The sequence below is a fragment of the Lynx canadensis genome, chromosome D1, assembly GCF_007474595.2.
Source record: "Lynx canadensis isolate LIC74 chromosome D1, mLynCan4.pri.v2, whole genome shotgun sequence".
NCBI classification, from domain to species: domain Eukaryota; kingdom Metazoa; phylum Chordata; class Mammalia; order Carnivora; family Felidae; genus Lynx; species Lynx canadensis.
In genome coordinates this window covers 57,148,369-57,169,030 of record NC_044312.2, presented here as the reverse complement: position 1 = coordinate 57,169,030, position 20,662 = coordinate 57,148,369, and the positions used below count along the sequence as shown (strand labels likewise).

The 20,662-nt window shown below is 45.7% G+C and overlaps 1 protein-coding gene and 1 pseudogene across 1 annotated transcript; both read right to left on the bottom strand.

Annotated features, from left to right (window-relative positions):
• Positions 1–6,623: 6,623 nt before the first annotated feature.
• LOC115526560 lies at positions 6,624–7,570 on the bottom strand (annotated as a pseudogene).
• A 4,874-nt stretch (positions 7,571–12,444) lies between these two features.
• On the bottom strand, positions 12,445–13,409 carry LOC115526244 (olfactory receptor 2AT4). The gene is given in 2 exon segments (XM_030333706.1): positions 12,445–12,480; positions 12,483–13,409. Coding segments are annotated over 2 exon segments (963 nt in total).
• Positions 13,410–20,662: the final 7,253 nt, after the last annotated feature.

Sequence of the window (20,662 nt, the reverse complement as noted above, 5' to 3'; positions counted from 1 at the left end):
GCCCACGTCCTGTATCTCCCCATCCGACATGGACTAGAGATAAAAAATGAACGGCACAAAATCCAATCTTCCTTGGCGCAGAGGCTGGCAGGGGTGCAGGGGGTGGGGCTGGCAGCCCAAGCGGCAGCTCTCACACAGCACATCTCATATTTATTGGCTCATAATTGAAGGCAGCCAGGAGATGTCCCAGAATTGGCCCCCGGCAAGACAGATGGGGGCACAATGATGGCTGAGGGAGGGAGTCAGGACATAGACATCCTCACGGGATTGCAGCTATGGAGGGGAGGGGTGAGAAGGGGGAGGCCGCTGGCTAGCTGCCCTGGGGGGGGGGGGTTGGGGAGGTAGGGGGGGTTGGGGAGGTGGGGGGGGGTCTCGTCCCTGCTCTAGGGCCTGTTTCTCCCACCTAGTTGGGATGACCTTGGGTCAGACCCTTCCTTCTCTGGGCCCATCATTTCAGGCTTCTGCATTTCATTACCAGAGAATGGAAGAGCTGCCCTGGGATTTGGGGAAATCCAGGCTACTAACTTGCTGTGTGGCTTTAGGTGAATCTCTACTTGTTGGGCTTTGTGCTTTCTCCTAGTAAAGACAAGGGGATGCCTCTGTCTTCCATGTGAAGACTCAGGGGTTTGGGGTGACCTACAAGTAGCCAAGTCATGCATTTTCGCAACAGCACTGGAAGGCTCCCTGTTGTGGGAAGGCAAAGAAATAGGAAATGTTGCCAAGTGGTAAGAATCAGCCTTGGCTCCCAAATGCTTGTGGGAATGGTCCAAATTCCCAGGCTTGACATTCAAGGCTCTGTGAAACCTGTGTAGCCCTACCTCTATTTTTTTGTGGAGAAAGGGTTTGGGGCTGGGGGCCAGGATGCCTGAGTTCTAGACCAGTCTCACCACTATCTTGCTGTGTGACTATCAGCAGGGCTTTGACCATCCTCAGGTCTCATTTTCCCTATCTGCTTCTATATGTGATCTATGAGTTAACTAAGGTCTCTGAGTCCAGGGCCAGTCAGTGACTAAGTTCTGCCATCTCTCCCTCTAAGTGTCCCAATCCACCCTCCCTCCTCCTAATGTGGCTACTACCTCACCTCATAGTAAGAAAAAGAGTAAGTAAGGAAGAAAAAGTACTTCCTTTTTCTCCTGGACCAATGCAGGAACCTCTTTGCTGATGTCCCAGTTCCTGCCCACCCTTCTCCATACTCTGGTCAGAATGACCTTTCTAAAGCACATATCTAACCCTGTGCCAAACCCTTCTTCAGCTTCCTTGACATTTGGGATCCTCCATGACCTGGCCCCATTTATCCTCCTGTCCCCCACCTATCTGCACCTTTAAGGCTGACCTCTTCACTTGTCTCTTCGGTGCCTTTGCTCAAACTGTTCTTCCAGACTTTCCCCTACTTTCTCTTCAGTTCTGACACCAGGCCTTCCCCAATTGGCCCCTGCTCTAGCCTCTCCAGAGCTTCTGGAGTTCCAAGCCCCACAGGTGACCTGTTCCACGGAGTCCCTACAGCCTGAGGTGTGAATGACACTGCCACTTCTCCCTCTTGCTGCTGACAACCAGAGAATGTCTGAGCCACAGGAGGCCCAGAGGTGACCTCCTATAATCCCCCTTTGTACAGATGGAGAAACAGAGGCCCAGAAAGGGGCAGTGACCACATAGCAAGTCAGTGTAGAGCCGGGGCTAGGGCTCCTCCAGTGCCTGCTGTCTGGGGTGGGGACACAGGGCTGGAGCAGAACTGGGAAAGAGACAAAACACTCTGGGGGATTGGGTGAAAGGGACATCCTGGCCAACCCACCTCTCCCCTAGTGGTTAGGGTGAGCTCAGCAGGAAAGCATCAAGGATGGGGAGGCTCTTGTTGACTGAGTTTCTCATTGGGCCCCCTGATGGTTCTGTCACGTCAGGGGTTGTAGGTCCCAATGCTTTACTTGACTGAGGCACAGGTTAGGTAGGGTAGGATTGCCCAGTTGCCCCAGAATGTTAGGACCAGACCTGACACCAGAATCTAGGGCCCCAGGCAATCACCCAGCATACCATGTTCCTGCCCTGTGGCATGGGGTGGTGAGTACTTGGACACTGGAAGGGGCTCAGCTTCCTGCCCCAGCTGTTCCAATATCATGTCCATCTCTGGTTAAGACTTTCTACCAGTTGTAGCTACCCATTCAGTAAAATGAGCTCCTTGGCTGGATGGCAGGGACACTTGGTCCTCGCCCTTGCAGCTCATAGGCCTGGAGACAAGAGACAGCAACTCTTGAAGGGAGAAAAGATGAGGCTAAATCATTGGAGTGGTGGTGGATGGAAATGGAGGGAAGGATGCCAGAGAGGTAGAATTGGCAAGAGGACATGTGGTGCCCAGGGGTGATGGTGGCCAGACCTGAGCTTAGGATACACATTCTATTGGGTTGTTTCTCAGACCCACAGGGCCCTGTTCAGGAATGAGTCCTGATGAGAAACACTGGTCCCTACTAGGGGAAAGGCTGAGAGAGTACAGGTCCCTTTCCATATTTCAGGGGACCATTGTCTCAGGGCTGAAGGCACTGCTTTGGATGAAAGGCTATTTAATGCAGGCTCAATGTGATGGTCACATTAAGTGGTGCCATAAGGGAGCTTTTCCAGGTGTGAGGTTATTAGTTTCCTAGATGTAATTTCATAGGAGGAATATGGCCCAAATGAATCCTCATCAATCTAGCAACTGAAACAGCCTATTTAAGACCCAAAATCGCATGTTACTTCCATAGCATGTCTGTCAGTGACACCATAAACCCCGCGTTCATTCCACAGATAATCACAGAGCCCTGTGGGCGAGGCTCCGTACCAGGCTCTGGGAATCCACAGCCCTTGCCTGCATTTTCTTTAGTTTTTATGGTTTCATTTTTGCACTCAATTCTTTAACTCACCTAGGGTTTATTTTGGCATATGGTACAGGGTGAGGCTCTGAAATGATTTTCCTACAATGTGAATTGTAATCTATGTTAGAATCTTCACGAGTGATTCAACAGAGTACTGGTCCCATCAGATGCTCAGGAGTCAACAAGGTCTGTAGTCTAAAAAGTGTAGGAACTGCTGCAGCCTCATAACCTTCTCAGAGATTCACAGTGGATATGAACATAGTAAAGGCTCTGAGGAGTCCTGCACTTAAAGAAGTCTTTATGTCTTGTTTCCTCATTTTATTTGACTACAGAAGCCATTTGTAAGTAACAGCTACAAACACAATGCAGAACATCCACTTTGGACTAAAGATGATGGTAAGACAAAACTAAGTCAGAGGCCTCCTCTGCCTCAGATGCAGCATCTGTCTACTCACTTATGGACCTGGGGCTGTGGTCAGAAGCACACAACCAGCTCTGCTACAGGCCCTCAGCACTAAGAGTTCTGCCAGGAGCCACAAACCCTGGGTGCCTCAGGGAGGGCCAAGTGGCCTGGAACTGGGCTAAAACTTTACTGAAGAGCATTAGCTCTGGGCCTTGAAGGACGAGCAGAAGTGCATGATAGAAGTAGATCTTGTCAGGGCAAGACCTCCAGCAGTGACAACCTGCCAGGCAGACCCTGCCTCCAGAACCGTGGGACGGAAAGAGCAGTATGAGCAGAGATGCCCATGGGGAGCCTGGCGACAACACAAATGCCTTTAACATGGGGCAAAGTGGGCGTGGGCATGCATCCAGAACAGGGGAGGGGAAGAGGTCCTTACCATTCACTTTCCAAGTTCAGGGTCTGCTTTGATAAGTCAGGGTCTCCTAGGGCCTTATTACAATAGTCCAGACCACACATGTGATCACGTCCCAAGGCTTCTCTTTCCTCAGGGAGTCTGCAAAGTTCCTTTCCTGTCTGGAACAAATAACTGGGGAGTTGGAGTGGAACAAGAGGAGAATGTGGGGAACCGAATTCCTAGGGATTAATTAGGGCCCTACAATGAGATCCGTTTCCCCTCTGGAGGCCAATTAGGGCATCTGGAAGGTTGGGAGAGGAAAGGTAGGTATGTGTCTATGTATTAGTGGGAGGCCCATCCATCCTGTGCTGGGCTGGGTCCCTCTGGGGGAGACCAGGTCTCAGAGGCACCCTGTCCACTTACAGGAAAAGTACAAGTGCAAAGATAATCACAGAACAGTTTTCAGCATCTATGAGCAGGAATTTAGTGTTGCACTGTATGAAGTGCATTATCATCATTGCAGAAATCCCCCTCACCTTTGTAGTATTGTCCTACACTGAGCATTCAGTAGGGGCCGGACCCTAGGCTAGGCTTTTATATTCATGAGCCACCAGCAATGCACATAGGTTCCAATCTTTCCACATCCTCACAAACATTTGCCATTTTCTGTGTGTGTGTGTGTGTGTGTGTGTGTGTTTAAATAATACCCATCCTAATTTGTGTGAAGTGGTTTCTCATTTTGGTTTTGATTTGCAGTTTCCCTAATAACTAGTGATGTTGAGTGTTTTTCCATGGGCTTATTTGCTATTTATATATCTTCTTGGAGAAATGCCTGTTTAATTACTTGGCCCATCTTTGAATTATGTTGCTCATTTTTGTTAAGTTGTAAGAGTTCTTTATATATTCCTGATACTACTCCCTTGTCAAATATATGCTTTGCAAAAATTTTCTTCCATTCTGGGCATTGTCTTTCCCCTTTCTTGATAGTTCCCTTTGTTGCACTTAAGTTGAAACTATTGTTTTAATTGGGAGATACAGAGATTGTGCCACGTGGCAGGTGAGGCTACAGGTGGAAAACATTGGTATTGTTATTGTTATTGTTTCATGTCTACTCCTGAAAGATGTTTAGGAGGAACCACAGGGACAGAGTGAGTGGGGTAGAACTAGCCTAGGATTCTGTAGCATCTTGACCCACCCCCTGTGTGATTCATTCATTGTTCCATCTAGGAGGGGAAGTGAAGATGACAAGATGTCATGAGGCTCTTCCAGGGACACAGGAAACCAAAGCACTGAATTTGAACTGAATTTGGTACGAGAAGAGCAGTCACACAAGACAGAACTTCAGTAGTGATGTGGTGATACTTGTGGAGTTGTTTACCAGGCAGTAGTGGAATAAGGAGGGGAAAAAAAATCCTTTCCATGTCCTTAGGTTAAATTCTAAGAGCTTACGGAACTCAGAGGCAAGGCAACTTACTAAGTTGTCTTTTTTATACCTCGAGGATGGCGGTCCCAAGGAAGTCTGGACACCAAGTTCAAGGACTGAGGGAAAGAAGCGCTGCAGATTGAACACAGTTTGAATAGAAGAATATGAGCCCTGAATCCAGTTGCCCAGGGCCAGGAAACTGAAGACTGAAACAGGAGACTGAAAACCCTTTCTGACTGTAGCGGGATCTCCAAGACTGCCAAATGCAGAGTCCAGGAACAAACCATACCCTTTGCTGACCTGCATCACCAATTGAATTCCCAGCTGCACTGGGTTTTATGCAACAGGAAAATGGTTAAAGTTGGTGCCATGAGTGTCAGAAACTTGAATCCTGGAAACTGGAACAAGAATATCTGTGATGAGCCAGAGATGAGGGTATCTGTCACCTGGGTCCCCCAGACACTTTCACTGTATGGTCTGCATGTCCCTGGCTGGACAAGCCTGGCAGGTCTTTGTGAGACAATTTGACATAGGGGAAGGGAATGAGGAGCCTGGACTGTCTGCTAAGGCCAGAAAGAGGAGACATGGGACTGTATTTTGAGAAAGAGTAAAGGTCGTGGACACAGCATACTAACAATAAGTCACACTTCTCTACTTACCTCCCCATTGTTGTGGAATGGCTGAGAAATAAAAGGACTGTCATGCTTTGATGTTCACACAGGTCTGGAAAGGAATACCCTTGCTTTAGCATCAGCTAGAGGAAGGACACACTCTACTTTTCTGACAGGAATGTCTACATACCAGAGGTAAACTTCTTGTGTGACTCGTGTTAAAATATTTGTAGCAGCAGTGAACTTTCAGGCAACAAAGATTGAGAAGGTAGCAGGTTCAGACTTTCTCCTTGAAGGGGCTTTCTAAGTTGCTACCACAGCAGAGAGGGCAAGGCTGATTCACACTATCTGTCAGCAGTCCCGGGGAAAGCTAGAAATATGAATAGATAGAAAGAGATACAAGGGGAAAGACTGAAGTTCTTGCTAGTCAAATGCTTGAAATCTCTGAGATTCAAAATTGTTTGAACTATGGAAATGTGACCACAATTATTTTCATAGTCTTATGAGATTGGGACTCACAACATAAAAATTGAGTAGAAAAATCTAAGGGTGCCTGGGTGGCTCAGTCAGTTAAGCGTCCATCTTTGGCTCAGGTCATGATCTCGCAGTTCATGAGTTCAAGCCCTGCTTTGGGCTCTGTGCTAGCAGATCAGAGCCTGGAGCCTGCTTCAGATTCTGTGTCTCCCTCTCTCTGACCCCACCCATGCTCCACCTCTCTCTCTCTCTCTCTTTCTCTCTCTCTCTCTCTCTCAAAAATAAATTAACATTTAAAAAAATTTTTAATTGAATAGAAAAAGCCTATACATTTTATCTGTGAATTAAGGAAAGAAAACCATTATATTATTACAACGGAGGAGGAACAATTAAGACTGTATTTTGAGAATTATTGTTCTATTTGGCTATCTGAATTGTCTACTTTTCCCTCTATTGTTATTGACATTTGTGAGTAGAATCAGGGTTCCCCAGCATTCTTTGGGTCCTGGGGACATTCCGTTCTGGTGATGGCTGCTTTGACATTCTTGTTCCTCAGCATAGATGAGAGGGTTGAGGACAGGTGTGAGAATAGCATATACCACATTGCCCATGATGTGGAAGTCGAGTGGCAGGTTAGCGCTGTAGGCCACATAGGCTATGGCAATGGATAAGTAGTAGGTGCCAACCACCAGGAGGTGGGAGCTGTAGGTGGAGGCTTCTGAGCGTCCTTCTCGGGAGCTGATGTGAAGCACCGAGGCCAGGATGTGGGCATAGGAGAGAAGCACCAGGACAAGGGGCAGGAAGGATACTGCCATGGCGATGCAGAAGCCCATGAGAGCCTGGGGCTAAGCAGGAGGCCTAGACCACAGCCAGGTGGTCACAGAAGCAGTGATAGATGTGAGCAGTGTTGTCAAAAGCCATGTGGGAAGTCTGCACCACTGCTGGGTTGGCCAGGAGGAGGGCAGTGAGCCAGACACAGGCTGCCAGTGCAGCATTGGTCTGTGGAGTCATGAGGACAGGGTAGTGCAGTGGGTGGCAGACAGCCACATAGCAGTCATAGGCCATGACCACCAGGATGAAGGCTTCTGAGCAGGAGAAGCTATGGAAGAGGTACATCTGCAGGAAGCAGGCAGGGAAGCTGAGGAAGCAGTCCCCCAGTAAGAGGAGGGACAGTATCTTGGAGATGATGGTGAAAAGGATGCGCAAGCCTGAGAGGTTCATCAGGAAGAAGTATATGGGCATGTGGAGGCTGGGTTCTGCCACCACAGCCACCAGGATCAGGGCATTTCCCAGCAGGATGAGTAAGTAGAGTAGGAGAAAGACAAAGAAGATAGGAAGAAAGAAAGATTTGGGTAGAGAGGGAATTCCTACCAGGTAGAAGATGGTTGAGGAGTCCTCTGATCCATTATAGGCTCTAGTCTCCATGGTGGGTTAATCTGGATGCCAAGGAAGTGGGTAGGGGAAACATCTGGGAACCAGGCATATCTGGAAACCAGAACAATCAGTGATTCTGGAATGATAATTATGTGATGGTTACTATATAATTAAGGAAACCCTCTTTTCTTTTATAGTAAAGTATGGAAAAATATCTACAATATACAAAACCATGTGTTACATGCTGGGTATATAGTAGACAGTTGAATAAGACAGAGACAGTCTCCAATGTCATAGAGCTAATTCTAGTGGTAGAGACATTAAGCAATGAATCACACAATTATTTAATGTTTATTTATTTTTGAGGGGGAGAGCGAGAGAGAGAGAGAGAGAGAGAGAGAGAAGGGGAGGGGCAGAGAGAGATGGAGACACAGAATCCGAAGCAGGCTCCAGGCTCTGAGCTGTTGACACAGAGCCTGACTCAGGGCTCAAACTCACAGACCATGAGATCATGACCTGAGCTGAAGTTGGATGCTTAATCCACTGAGCCACCCAGGCGCCCCTGAATCACATAATTTAATTGTAGTTGGGTTAAGTGTTATGGAAGAACTGGTTCTCTTTCCCATGTCCCATATCATCCTTTTTGGGGATAACAGATCTCTTAAACCATGTCCCTAAGCTCCTTTTTCTTTTGGCATTTGCTTTTTTAATGTTTATTTTATTGTTTATTTTTTTCTGAGAGAGACAGCGCGCGCACAGAAGTGGGGGCGGGGCAGAGAGAGAGGGAGAGACAGAATTCGAAGCAGGCTCCAGGCTCTGAGCTGTCAGCACAGAGCCCCACGTGGGGCTCAAACTCACAAACCATGAGATCCTGACCTGAGCCGAAGTCGGACACTTAACCAACTGGGCCACCCAGGTGCCCCAGCATTTGCTTTAAGTTTTTAAAAAGTAACATCTTTGGGGCACCTGCGTGACTCAGTTGGCTGAGCGTCTGACTCATGATTTCAGCTCAGGTCATGATCTCATGATTCGTGGGATCAAGTCCTGAGTCAGGCTCTGTGCTAAGCCTGCTTGGGATTCTCTCTCTCTCTCTCTCTCTGCCCCTCCCCTCCCTTTCTCTCTCTCTCTCTCTCTCTCTCTCTCCCTCTCTCTCCTGCAAAATAAATAAATAAACTGTTTAATTAATTAATTAATTAATTAAAAATAAAAAGTGACATCTTTGTTACCAAGTTGCTAGGGAGAACTGATTTCTCCAAGGTTTATAGCAACATGCTGTCTTCCCACCATAATTACTAACCAGGGAATCGCTCCTTTCTCTCTCAGCCGCTTGGTGCAGTGGTTCTGCCTGTCTCCATATCCTGTCTCTGGGTGTGGGGCTCTTTGTTAGGTTACAGTGAAGGGAAATGCTGAAAATGCTCTTGATGGGAAGAATCATTCCTGAGTCGGAACAGATAGTGGATTCTCCCGCAATTGGGCAGCAACAAAGAATCCAAGACAATATCTGTGTGACTCCATTGAACTTACCTTCCCACTGGCTGCCTCAGCTCAGCAGGTGCTCCTGTTTAACCATTGCATGCCCCCTGCCCCCCGCCCTCCAGCCAGCAGGCTGACTCGTGCCTGGGCAGAAGTTGTCATGTGCCCTGGGAGGCATTGTCCATAAAGAGAAACTGGTTTGCAGTAGCAGCTCAAAGGAAAAAAAGAATCCCTTTCAGAGGAATCAGAAGGGAATGTTTTCAAGCCACAGATCTGGGGGGTTGAGCTAAAAGAAATACTGATTCACCCTCCACTTTGGACTAAGCGACCCTGAGAAATCCAGGTTGATAACTGGTATTCCTGTCTGGTTGATCCTGGTGACTCCATGAGTGGTGTCCCCATGATTTTTCTGGAGTCACTTCTAAATTCTCTCTCTTCTTAAAACACCTCTTTAATGTTTATTTATTTTTTGAGGGACAGAGAGAGACAGAGCATGAGCAGAGGAGGGGCAGAGAGACAGGGAGACACAGAATCTGAAGCAGGCTCCAGGCTCTGAGCTGTTAGCACAGAGCCTGACGACGTGGGGCTCAAACTCTTGAACCATGAGATCATGACCTGAGCTGAAGCGAAGACGCTTAACCGACTGAACCACCCAGATGCCCCTCTTCTTAAAACACCTCTCATGCGTAAGACCACCAATATAAAAACTGGAAAAAACACTTTTATTTTCAAGTCCCACCACTTCCCCCCACAGGCCAGAGACTGAGCACAGAAAGGGCAGGGGCTTTCCCAGGTGCCACAGGCAAGTTGGAAAGCCCCCACCAGAGCTCAGGCCTTTGTTTCCCAAAACAGGGCTCTTTCTTCTATGCCTTGTTTCCTGAGATCCAGAAGTTCAACTTTTCAGAGGGAGAAAAATACTAGGACTAAGGTTTTCTATTTCCCTTTTTGTTTTTTTTTTCATTGATAACAGATAAATCTATATTTCATATTTTTAAATGTTTATTTTTGAGAGAGAGAAAGAGAGAGAGAGCGTGCAAGTGAGGGAGAGGCAGAAAGAGGGGGACAGGGGATCCGAAGCAGGCTCCTGCGCTAACAGCAGAGAGCTTGATGCAGGGCTCAAACCCATGAACTGTGAGATCATGACCTGATCGCAACGCTTAACCAACTGAACCACCCAAGCACTCTATATTTCAAATTTTTATCTGAGTTCTATATGGTGAGTGCTAAATCAAGACCTGGTATCTGTCAATTCAAAGCCGCCTTTGAAATGTTCCAGAAGTCAGACCCAAGGATCTAGCAAAAGGGTGAAAATTCTTTGTCCCAAATTGAGAGGGCTATCCCTTGATATCTAACCCCATCCTGAGATGATAGCCCACTGGGATTTTCTCAGACCCAAATGGATGTAAACCGCATTGCCCTGGGCACCTTTGTCCTCAGGCAGCTGTGGCTGACAGTCCCAGATGAGGCAGAGTAGGGCATCAGAGAGGTAGGAACACAGAGAGCCAAGGCCAGAGGGGTCCTAAGGGGCCATTAACTCCAGCTGTTTTCTCTTCCCTCCTCTGCTCCACCGCTGTGCAAATGGAAGCACAGATGCTATGACCTGGGAGGACAGGTGGCACATGGCTTCTCACTGCCACGCGGAGCTGGACTGTCCGACAGGCACACCAGGCAGGTGCTGGGCCACCACCTGGCACCAGCAGGGGCACCAATAATCATTTCTGAAAGAATTTCGCTTTTGGTATTTCAAAGCATCGTTCAACTAGCCCATCCTAGGAAATATCCAAGTTTGACTGAACCCTCTTACACTTAAGTTACAGGGTAGGGTCCTTGTTTTACTCTGAATTGCACAGTATATCTGAGTGTTGCAGTCGTGTGCTCAGGGCCCAAAAGTTGCTGTTTCTCAGGCAGGGCACAGAACTTGCCCTGGCAGGTGCTCCCTTTCTGCATTGTCCACCAGCCAGTTACAGAGAAGGACAAAAAAATCAGTCACTGGAACACATAACCTGATGCCACACTCACGTATATCTTCTCCTCTCATCATCCAAGCCTGCCAGGGAGTGGCTATGCCCTTCAGCCAGCAAGAATCTGAGAGTCCATTCAAGGCCATGGCTGGGGAGGGTGAGAGCAGAAGGTTTTCTCGAGCCAGCCTGCTGCAAAAGACTGAGCCCTACCTGGCAACCAAGAGTGCTGGCTCCTGGACCAGCTGTGCCACCCGCCTGCTATGACTTTGGGCCCCTGAGCCTTGGTTTTCTCATCTGGACAGTGACGGCTTTGGAGGAAAATATCTCTGGGGGGTTTCCAATTCAATGAGCCCTCTTCTGAGGGTCCCTTCTGTGGTTGGCCGATCAGATGGCACAATGGCCCATGCCCCAAAGGGAGAGATCAGGGACTATCTTGCCTCATGAGCACCTGTTGCCAGCTGGGTTCTTTCCCTTCATCTTATCACATGGACCTTAGTGGTCAAGTGTGAGTCAGAAAGGACCTGATTCCAATCCTAGCTCTTATTTCTAGCAGTGTGACCTTAGGCAAGTCACTTCCCCTTCCTAGAGCTCATTTTCCTTACCTGTGACCTCCTGGGTTGTTGTGATGCTTACAGAAAGAACGCTCAGACATCATTTACACAAGCCTAGAACACGTAGGACTCAGGGCTTGCTAGTGTGTCCAGTGGTGGCTGCTATCATCAGCCTTGCTTTCCTGTGGGAAAGCCTTGGTCAAGATTATTTGAATCCCACCCATTAAGTGCACCCCCTTGCCCAGCTCCGCCAGGATATGTGGTCCAAGTTCCCACAGACTACATGTGCACAGTCAGCCTGGATCCTGGTTGCCTGTGTCTAGTGTCTTCTTGATCCCTGGTCCTCCTTTATAGGCTCTGGACTACCTACCCTGTTTCCCTACCCCAGCATTCTCTGCCTGTCTTGGAGCACTTTATCCCTAGCCCTACTCACCTGTTAAACCTGGTCCACACTGGTGCTCCTGTGGTGTCTCCATACAAGGCCTTGTTGGGAGGTGAGCCATGGTCCACTAAACCCTCAGCTTTTTGCTTCTAGGCAGGTCTCCTGGGATGCTTCCCCTCAAGATGGTACTCCTGTTGGCACTGTACCCACCACCCTGCAGAGATCAATTCCCTGGCATCTCGTAGAACATATATGAGGGAGGGTAGGATTTGTTCGTAGACTTTGCTGATAATGAGAAGAGCATCATTAACATTCCTGAAGGACTCAGCACTTTATTCCAATGGTTAGACTTTATTTTCATTAAAAGTTTGACTGAAATCCATGGATGGATCATCTTGTCTACCTGACTTTGCCTGTTGGAAGTGTCTGTTCAGTTGCATTCTCTTTTACTATTCTGTATGCATTAATTTATTTATTCAGCAGTATTTACGGAGTTCCTAATCTGTTCTGGGCATAGTTATTTGGTGTCCTGAGGGCAGAATTAGCTGCATCTAAAGCTCAAGGGCTCTTATCCCGGACTGGGTCTTGAGAGATGTGATTTTCGTAATGGCTGCCTTGACATCCTTGTTTCTCAGAGTGTAAATGAGAGGGTTGAGGATTGGTGTGAGAATAGAATATGCTACGTTGCCCATGATGTGGAAGTCGAGCGGCAAGTCAGCCCTGTAGGCCACATAGGCTATGGCGATGGATGAATAGTAGGTGCCAACCACCAGGAGGTGGGAGCTGCAGGTGGAGAAGGCTTTTGAGCGTCCTTCTCGGGAGCTGATGCGAAGCACCGAGGCCAGGATGTGGGCATAGGAAAGAAGCACCAGGAGAAGGGGCAGGAAGGATACCACCATAGCAATACAGAAGCCCATGAGGGTCTGGGGCATGGTGTCAGAGCAGGAAGCCTGAACCAGAGCTAAATGATCACAGAAACAATGGTAGATCTGAGCAATGTTGTTATATGCCATCTGGGAGGTCTTGACTACTGCTGGGATGGGCAGGAGGAGGGCGGTAAGCCAGGCACAGGCTGCCAGTGAAGCATTGGTCTGTGGGGTCATGTGGACAGGGTAGTGCAGTGGGCGGCAGATAGCCACATAGCGGTCATAGGCCATGACCACCAAGATGAAGGCTTCTGAACATGTGAAGCCTTGGAAGAGGTACATTTGCAATAAGCAAGCAGGGAAGCTGAGGAAGTGGTCTCCAAGCAGGAATAAGGACAGCATCTTGGGGACAGTGGTTGTGGTGAAGAGAATGTCCAGAGTAGAGAGATTGATCAGGAAGAAGTACATGGGCTTGTGGAGGCTGGGCTCTGCCACCACAGCCACCAGGATCAGGGCATTTCCCATAAGGATGAGAAGATAGAAGAGGAGGAAAATAAAAAACATAGGGAGGAAGAAGGTCTCTGGCAAAGAGGGGATTCCCACCAGATAGAAGACTGGTGATCCATCCACTGATCCATTACAAGTTGTGGCCTCCATAGTAAGGCAGATCTGGATTTCTGGGAGATAGGCAGCTGGAACATCTGGACAATGGAATATCTGGAAATCATAGAAACAAAGGATTCTGGAATGAGATTTTATAATGTTAATATAAATGTGTGTGTATATATATATATATATATATATATATATATAGTTAATATAATCACAATTATTTACAACCAACTCTAGAATACTGACGGTAGGCTGTGGTGTTGATTTCTACCATGTGAATCCAAAATTCCTACCTTTATTCTTTGGACAAATATTAATTACTACTTAACTAATAACCTACCAAATGGAAATCATTACGCTTATGTTCAGGTGATACAGTGGTGAAAGTATAGAAGGCAGGCAAAATTCCTACCTTCTTAGAGTTTACATTTTACTGGGAAAGTCGGATCTAAACAGTTGATTATTGAATTATAATTGTGAAAAGTACTTGGAAAGATTTCGTCTGACCTTCATCTTAGGTTCCATGTTGTTTGGTTTGGGATGTCAGATCTCCCAAATCAAGTCCTTAAGCTTGTGTTTCTTCTTTTGCACTCACTCAAAGTTCTACCATCTTGCTTTGTAAGGGCTGCTTTCTCCAAGCTTTCTGCAACATGCTGCTGCTCACATACTTATTAAACCTATTTCTTGCTTGTATGCCTTGACCAGTGGTTCTTCCATATACCTCTTTAGCTATGTGTCTGGACCTCTACTCCTGTATAGGATATAATAGGTCGTGAAAGCCCAACACTTGTGCTGCAACAACTAGGAAAACCTGGATAAATTACACAAATCACACTTTTTTAAAAATAATAAGTTAGAGAAACATGGCTACAATAAGGACGAGATGAATAGAACTCCAGGGAGGAGGGCCCCTCCAAGTGAACGGTCAATCGCCAGCTCTTTTCTTCTCTGGGAATATTTGATCTGGGGACCATTGTGTAGCTTGGGCTTGGCCCAGGCAGAGGGACGCAGATGAGAGAAGGAAAGCTCAGCAATACTTTTTGGCAATCAAAAAGGATTTGCAAAACATATTGGAAATGTAAAACACTCTCTAAATGCATAACAAGTTTTCCCTGTGGGACAGCTTCTGAATTTGGGGGCCATACAAAAGAGGCTAGGAAGCTAGACTGAAGGCTTCTAAAAGACAAATCTCACAATGCTTAAGAGGTTAGAGAGAAAGACCCTCCCTTAAATATACAATAGTCTTACCTTAAAACATTTTCAAAATTTTTGAAGCTGTGTGTTTGTGTGTGTGTGTGTGTGTGTGTGTGTGTTGAGAAGGTGGGTGGTAAGCTTGCTAAAGACATAAGTTCAAAACCTCCAAAGGATAGGAACAGATCTTCCACAATCTTAAGGGCTGAGGAGACAGAGACCAGCCAAGCTATCAACCCAAGGCCCAGGAGAACCAAAGTTAGACTAAATCTTATGAAAACTAAAACCAAGCCTAATTCAAGCCTTGATTAGCTCAAGGTGATCAGCCCTTACCCTGTTTCCTAACAAAGGGAGAGGGGTGCCTGGGTGGCTCAGTCAGTTAAGCAGCTGACTTCAGCTCAGGTCCTGATTTCACAGTTCATGAGTTCAAGCCCTGTGTCAGGCTCTGTGCTGACATCTTGGAGCCTGGAGCCTGCTTAGATTCTGTGTCTCCCTCTCTCTCTTCTGTCTCTCCCCCACTCACACTCTGTCTCTCTCAGAAAATAAACAAATATTTAAAAAATTAAAATAAATAAATAAAAGCAAGGGAAAAGTTGATCTGGTGAAAGATATCATTGAGGGCCTCTATGAACCTATTATAAACATGTTCATCCCATAATAAAAAAAATTGTTAGACATGCAAAAAGGCAGGAAAATGTGACCAACAATCAAGAAGACACAGAAGAGGATAGGATTAGAAACCTGGAAAGTAGATCAGTAGAAAATATCAAAAGTAAAGCCCAAAGAAAGATAAAAGAATATATACTATATGATTTAATTAATATTAAATTTATGGACAGGCAAAACTAATTTATAGTGTTATAAATCAAAACAGTGGTTGTCTATGGAGGTGAGGATTGGCAAGTTATAGGCAAAAGTATGCTTCCTGTTGTGATGGAAATGTTCTACATTTCTGTATTGAGTGGAGTGGTGGTTACATGGGTGTTGATGTTTATGAAAACTCATTGAGTCATACACTTAAGATCTGTGAATTACCTTCTGTGTAAATTTTACCTCAATTTCAAAATACAACATGAAGAGATGAGGAGGTAAGACACAGACTTGGAGAAGATATTTCCATATTTTAAATACATATATCAAAGAATGTGTATCCAGCATATATCCATATAAAAGCTTTCCATAAATTAAGAAAAAAAGATAGATGACCCTTCAGGAAAAGGAGCAACAGACTTGAATAGGCATTTCACAAAAGAGAACATCCAAATGACCAAAAAGTATATAAAGAGTGCTCAACATTATTTGTCGTCATAGAAATGTAAATTAAAATAAAATGATACCATTACATACTCACCAGAAAGGCTAAAGTGAAAAGGATTGCCAAGTGTTGGTGAGGTACGGAGCAAGGGGTACTCCAATACATTGCTTATGAGTATGCAGATGATACAACCACTTTGGATAGCTGTTTGGTAAACCTTCTAAAACCTGTGACCCAGGAATTACACATATGGACACAAAGCCAAGAGATAGGACTGCTTGTGTCCACCAAGATACATGTATAAAAATGTGCATTGTTCTAAATATAAATCCAGAAGAATTAAAAACATATGTCACACAAAGACTTGTACATGAATATTCATAGTAGCATTATTTATAATAGTCAAAAAGCAGAACATCCTAAATGCCCATTAGCTAATGAATGGATAAACACAATGCAGTATATTCATGCAATGGAATATTATTCAAAAATGGAGTGGAACACTAATCCATGCTACAATGTGGGTAATCTCTGAAAATATTATGTTAAGTGAAAGAAGTCAGATAAAAAAAGTCACATATTGTATGATTCCATTTGTATGAAATGTCCAGAATAGACAAATCTACAGAGGCAGAAAGATTAGTGATCCCCAGGGACTAGGGAAGGAGAGAATGGGAAGTAACTGCTTAATGGATACGGGGTTTATTTGAGGAGTGATGAAAAGCTACTGGAGTTAGATGGTGATAATTGTTGAACAACACTGTAAATGCATGGAAAGCCATTGAATTGCACACTTTCAAATGGTTAAAATCATGAATTTTATGATTGGTGAATTCCGCTTTGATAAAAAATGTTCATTACAGCTTTTACTTATAATCCCCAAATGGAAACAACCCAAATGTCCATTATCAGTAGAATGGACAAATTATGGTATATTCATCCATATTGCATAGCAAGGAAAAAGGATGAACTATTGTTACATGCAACAAGATGTATGAAGCTCACAGTCCAGTTTCGAAGGAGAGAGACCATATCCAAAAGACTACATATTGTATTTAGTTGAAGAACAAAGATAGAAAAAAATTAATCTATGGTGATATAAGTCCTAACAGTGACTAAATTCTGTGGAGGGATTTATTTGACTGGGCTGGGCACAAGGGAATCTTCTGGGTTGCTGGAAATGTGCTATATCTTTAGCTGATCTATCTATATCTATATCTATATCTATATCTATATCTATATCTCTATCTATATATCTATGTATCTATACCAGTATCTGTGGATGTCTATGATGTCTATATCTTTATCTATATTTACAGCTAGACCTATATCTGTACCTAATATTTATAGGCTTTATTATACCTGAGTTATACCTTGAATAAACAACGTATAGCTTTTTGTCCTCCTTCAATGAAAGGAATGGCAGAGGATGCCTTTTGTTGGAGTCACTTCCTGATAGGAGTCAAAGTTACAGGTATACTCTAACCAATGGCAGAACCAGAGATTGGACGGCATTCCTGTGTAATATGATTTTTTCCCTTCCTCCTAGCTGGTACTGCTGCAGAGCAGATGTTCCTGATGAGTCACTTCATGTCCACTAGCCTGTAGGCTTCCCTAGCTCCAGCTAAGGAGGTATTACAGTAAACTAGAAACTTAGGGTCTTAGGAGCCACTGCTGCAGAGAAGAACACTGTATTCTTGTGACAGTGCCAAAGGCACAAGTCCCTACCCCAGAGGCTCCCTTCATCAAGCAAGGGGGGATGTGTGCTTCCAAGCACCCACAGAATTGGAGATCTTCAACTGAGGGGATCTAATGACTCCTCTCATACATTGGGATGTCCCTCTGAATAAACGACCCATGAGCAAATCCGTGGTCACGTTTATATCATTGCTTTATCAACTCCGATGATTCTAAAACTACTCCCTCCCTGATTTTCCCAGAACTGTCCGGTTTCTCTTATTTGTGACAAAACCTCTCTTATGTCATTAAATCATAAAAATACCAAACCTGGAAATGTCCAGCCAGCTTTCTTCTTTATAGACAAGAAGGTCAAGGGCTTACCCAAGATCACATGGGATCAGTCAGCCACAGAGCTAGGACCAGAACCCAGGCCTCTGACTTCCAGACACAGGCTCTTTCTCTAGATCATCTGGAAGCTTAAGTGTTCATGTGGGAAGAGATTGGGAAAAAGGTTTTCTCTTTTCTTCTCCATTTCTAAGCTGAAATTGTCAGCAACAATCAGAAATTTCAGTTTGTTCTTTAGTCTCTTTTTTTTTATTTTATTTTTTTTTTTATATATATGAAATTTATTGACAAATGTTCTTTAGTCTCTTAAGTGTGATGGGTGGCCTGGTTCCTCATTAGGGAGTGAAGGCTGAATAAACGTCTTTCTGAAAGATGCATGGAACAAACCACTCCACTGTGAATGCTTCCTTGAAAGAAAAAAAAAAAAAGTGTGCTGAAGGTCAGTGCCCCAGTACCCAGCCAGGAAAGCAAACCTGCTGCCCCCAACTAAAAAGAGTTAATTCTCAGCTGACCAGACCACCAGACACAACCTGTCTGAGCCACTCACCAGGTTTTCCTCACCCCCAAATTGATGCCAACTGCATTTTCCTACATGATGTTATAGCTCAGAGGAATTGACTTTGGATTGATTATCACTGAGTTAAGCTGAATTGTGGTTTGAGGTGCTCAAGTTCAGAGCCATAAATCTATTTGTACCCCTGTCATCCCTCCTCTGTCCCACTTTTATTCAACAATGTGGGTGGGGGTAGGGAGGATGAATTCAGAGTCTGAAGTTGAGTAACAAAGTGTCTTCTCAAGGTCAACCAACAAGTTCACAGCAAAGATGGGTCTTGAACCCAGTTTTCTGGCTCCTATCCAGTGTTCCTAAGGATTTTTCCTGAGGAAAGATGACTCCCTAGCCTGCCATCCAAAGTCTATCTTCTTGCAGCCTTATTTCTTCTTACTTTGGTCAAATGGCAACTCCTTGCTCTTGCCTTGTTTTTCTGCCTAACTTAGCTCAAATATTCCCTCTTCCAAGAGGCTTGGCTGGGCTTGGCTGTCTCGGGCCCTCTTTTCTGGGCTTTCACAGTTACTGTGCCTTCCTTTGTCATCACTACTATCATACTGGGTTGTCTCTGTCTACTTTGTGTGTCCATGGCTCCATCAGACTGGCAGCCCTGGGAGGGCTGTCATGGAGCCTGATTGTTTCTATTGAAAAGTGAACCCCACCCTTACCAGGAGCTCAGTGCTCCAGAGACAGGAGCCAGAAGGCAGCTTTCCCAGTAGGCCTTCTGTTGCTTGCTGAATCAGACAACCGGAAAGAAGGGGTCGTTTGCAATTAAATAGTTTTAGTTTAACCCTTTTCTTATACACAGAGGGCACACAAAAGGGAGAGTCAGAAACGGGCTGTGATTTGCCCAAGGCCACACAGTGAGTGGGTGACAGAACCAGAACTAGACTATTGGGTGGGGGAGGGGCGGATTATCACCTGGAGCCTCAGCAGAAGCTCTGCCTGCCCTCCAGACTGGGGCCAGAGGCAAGACCAACCAAGTGATTTATTTGGTCACCCCAAAGGCACTGAAGCACTTCCCTAAACTTTCATTTTGTCAGAGTGCATCCATGCAACAGATAAAACAGGTGCTTAGGGGGGCGCCTGGGTGGCTCAGTCGGTTAAGCGTCCGACTTCAGCTCGGGTCACGTTCTCACGGTCCGGTCTGACGGTCTGGTCTGTGAGTTCGAGACCCGAGTCGGGCTCTGTGCTGATGGCTCGGAGCCTGGAGCCTACTTCCGATTCTGTGTCTCGCTCTCTCTCTGCCCCTCCCCCATTCATGCTCTGTCTCTCTCTGTCTCAAAAATAAATAAACATAAAAAAAAAAAACCAAACAAACATGTGCTTAGGTGCCAACTAGATAGGAGCGCTGAAAAAGGTTTTTGACAGAATGTAGTATTTGATAGTTTTCAAAAACACTGGTGTAGCATCATGGTAATAATCAGGAACTTTCTGGACTTCCTTACTTTTATTTTGTAGTTTAGATTGGGGGACTTATTTTGAATATATATCACAGGGGTGTTTTCAGTGCTTAAGGACACCAAAGGTATTGTTAGGGGACATTTCCTTGGTCGGGATTATCTGTGGGCCACGAGTTACAGTGCTGGCAGGGGACAGAGAAGGACAGAAAAACCTATTACTGGAATGTCCAATGTGATGCTGCACTTCACATACACCCTCTCCTCTCATCCTCCAGGCCTGCCAGGGAGTGGTTATGCCCCTTGAACAAAGGAGAAACTGAGGGTCAGTCTGTGGTCAGGGCTGGGAAGGGTGAGAGCAGAAGGAGTTCTGGAGCCAGCCTGCTGCAAAGCACTGAGCCCTGCCTGGCAACCAGGAGTGCTGGCTCCTGGACCAGCTCTGCCACAAGCCTGCTGTGACTTTGGACCCTCGAGTCTCAGTTTTCCCACCTGTAAAAGGAGGGCTTTGGAAGAGATGGTCTCCTCCAGCTCAGCTAGCATTTTGGTGTGTGCCCTCTGTGTTTGGCCCAGTGAGGGGTCAGAATGGCCATCTCGTGCCGCCAGCCTCTAAGGAAGGAAAGCAAGGGCCCTGTGGCATGTTTGATCTTTACAGCCATTGTGTCATTGTGCTTCACTACAACTCCCGAAGCCACACCATCCTCTCACAATATTTCCAGTATCCTCTGTCATTCCCATAGCCGAGGAGCAGGATATGTGTGCATGACAGAGTTTGTGTTCATTAACTGGAGTTAGAAAGTCCTGGGTTTCCGTTTTGGCTTCAGCACTTTCCACTTTCTCTCTCTGCACTGTAATTCCCTCCTCTGTGACTCATAGTGTTACA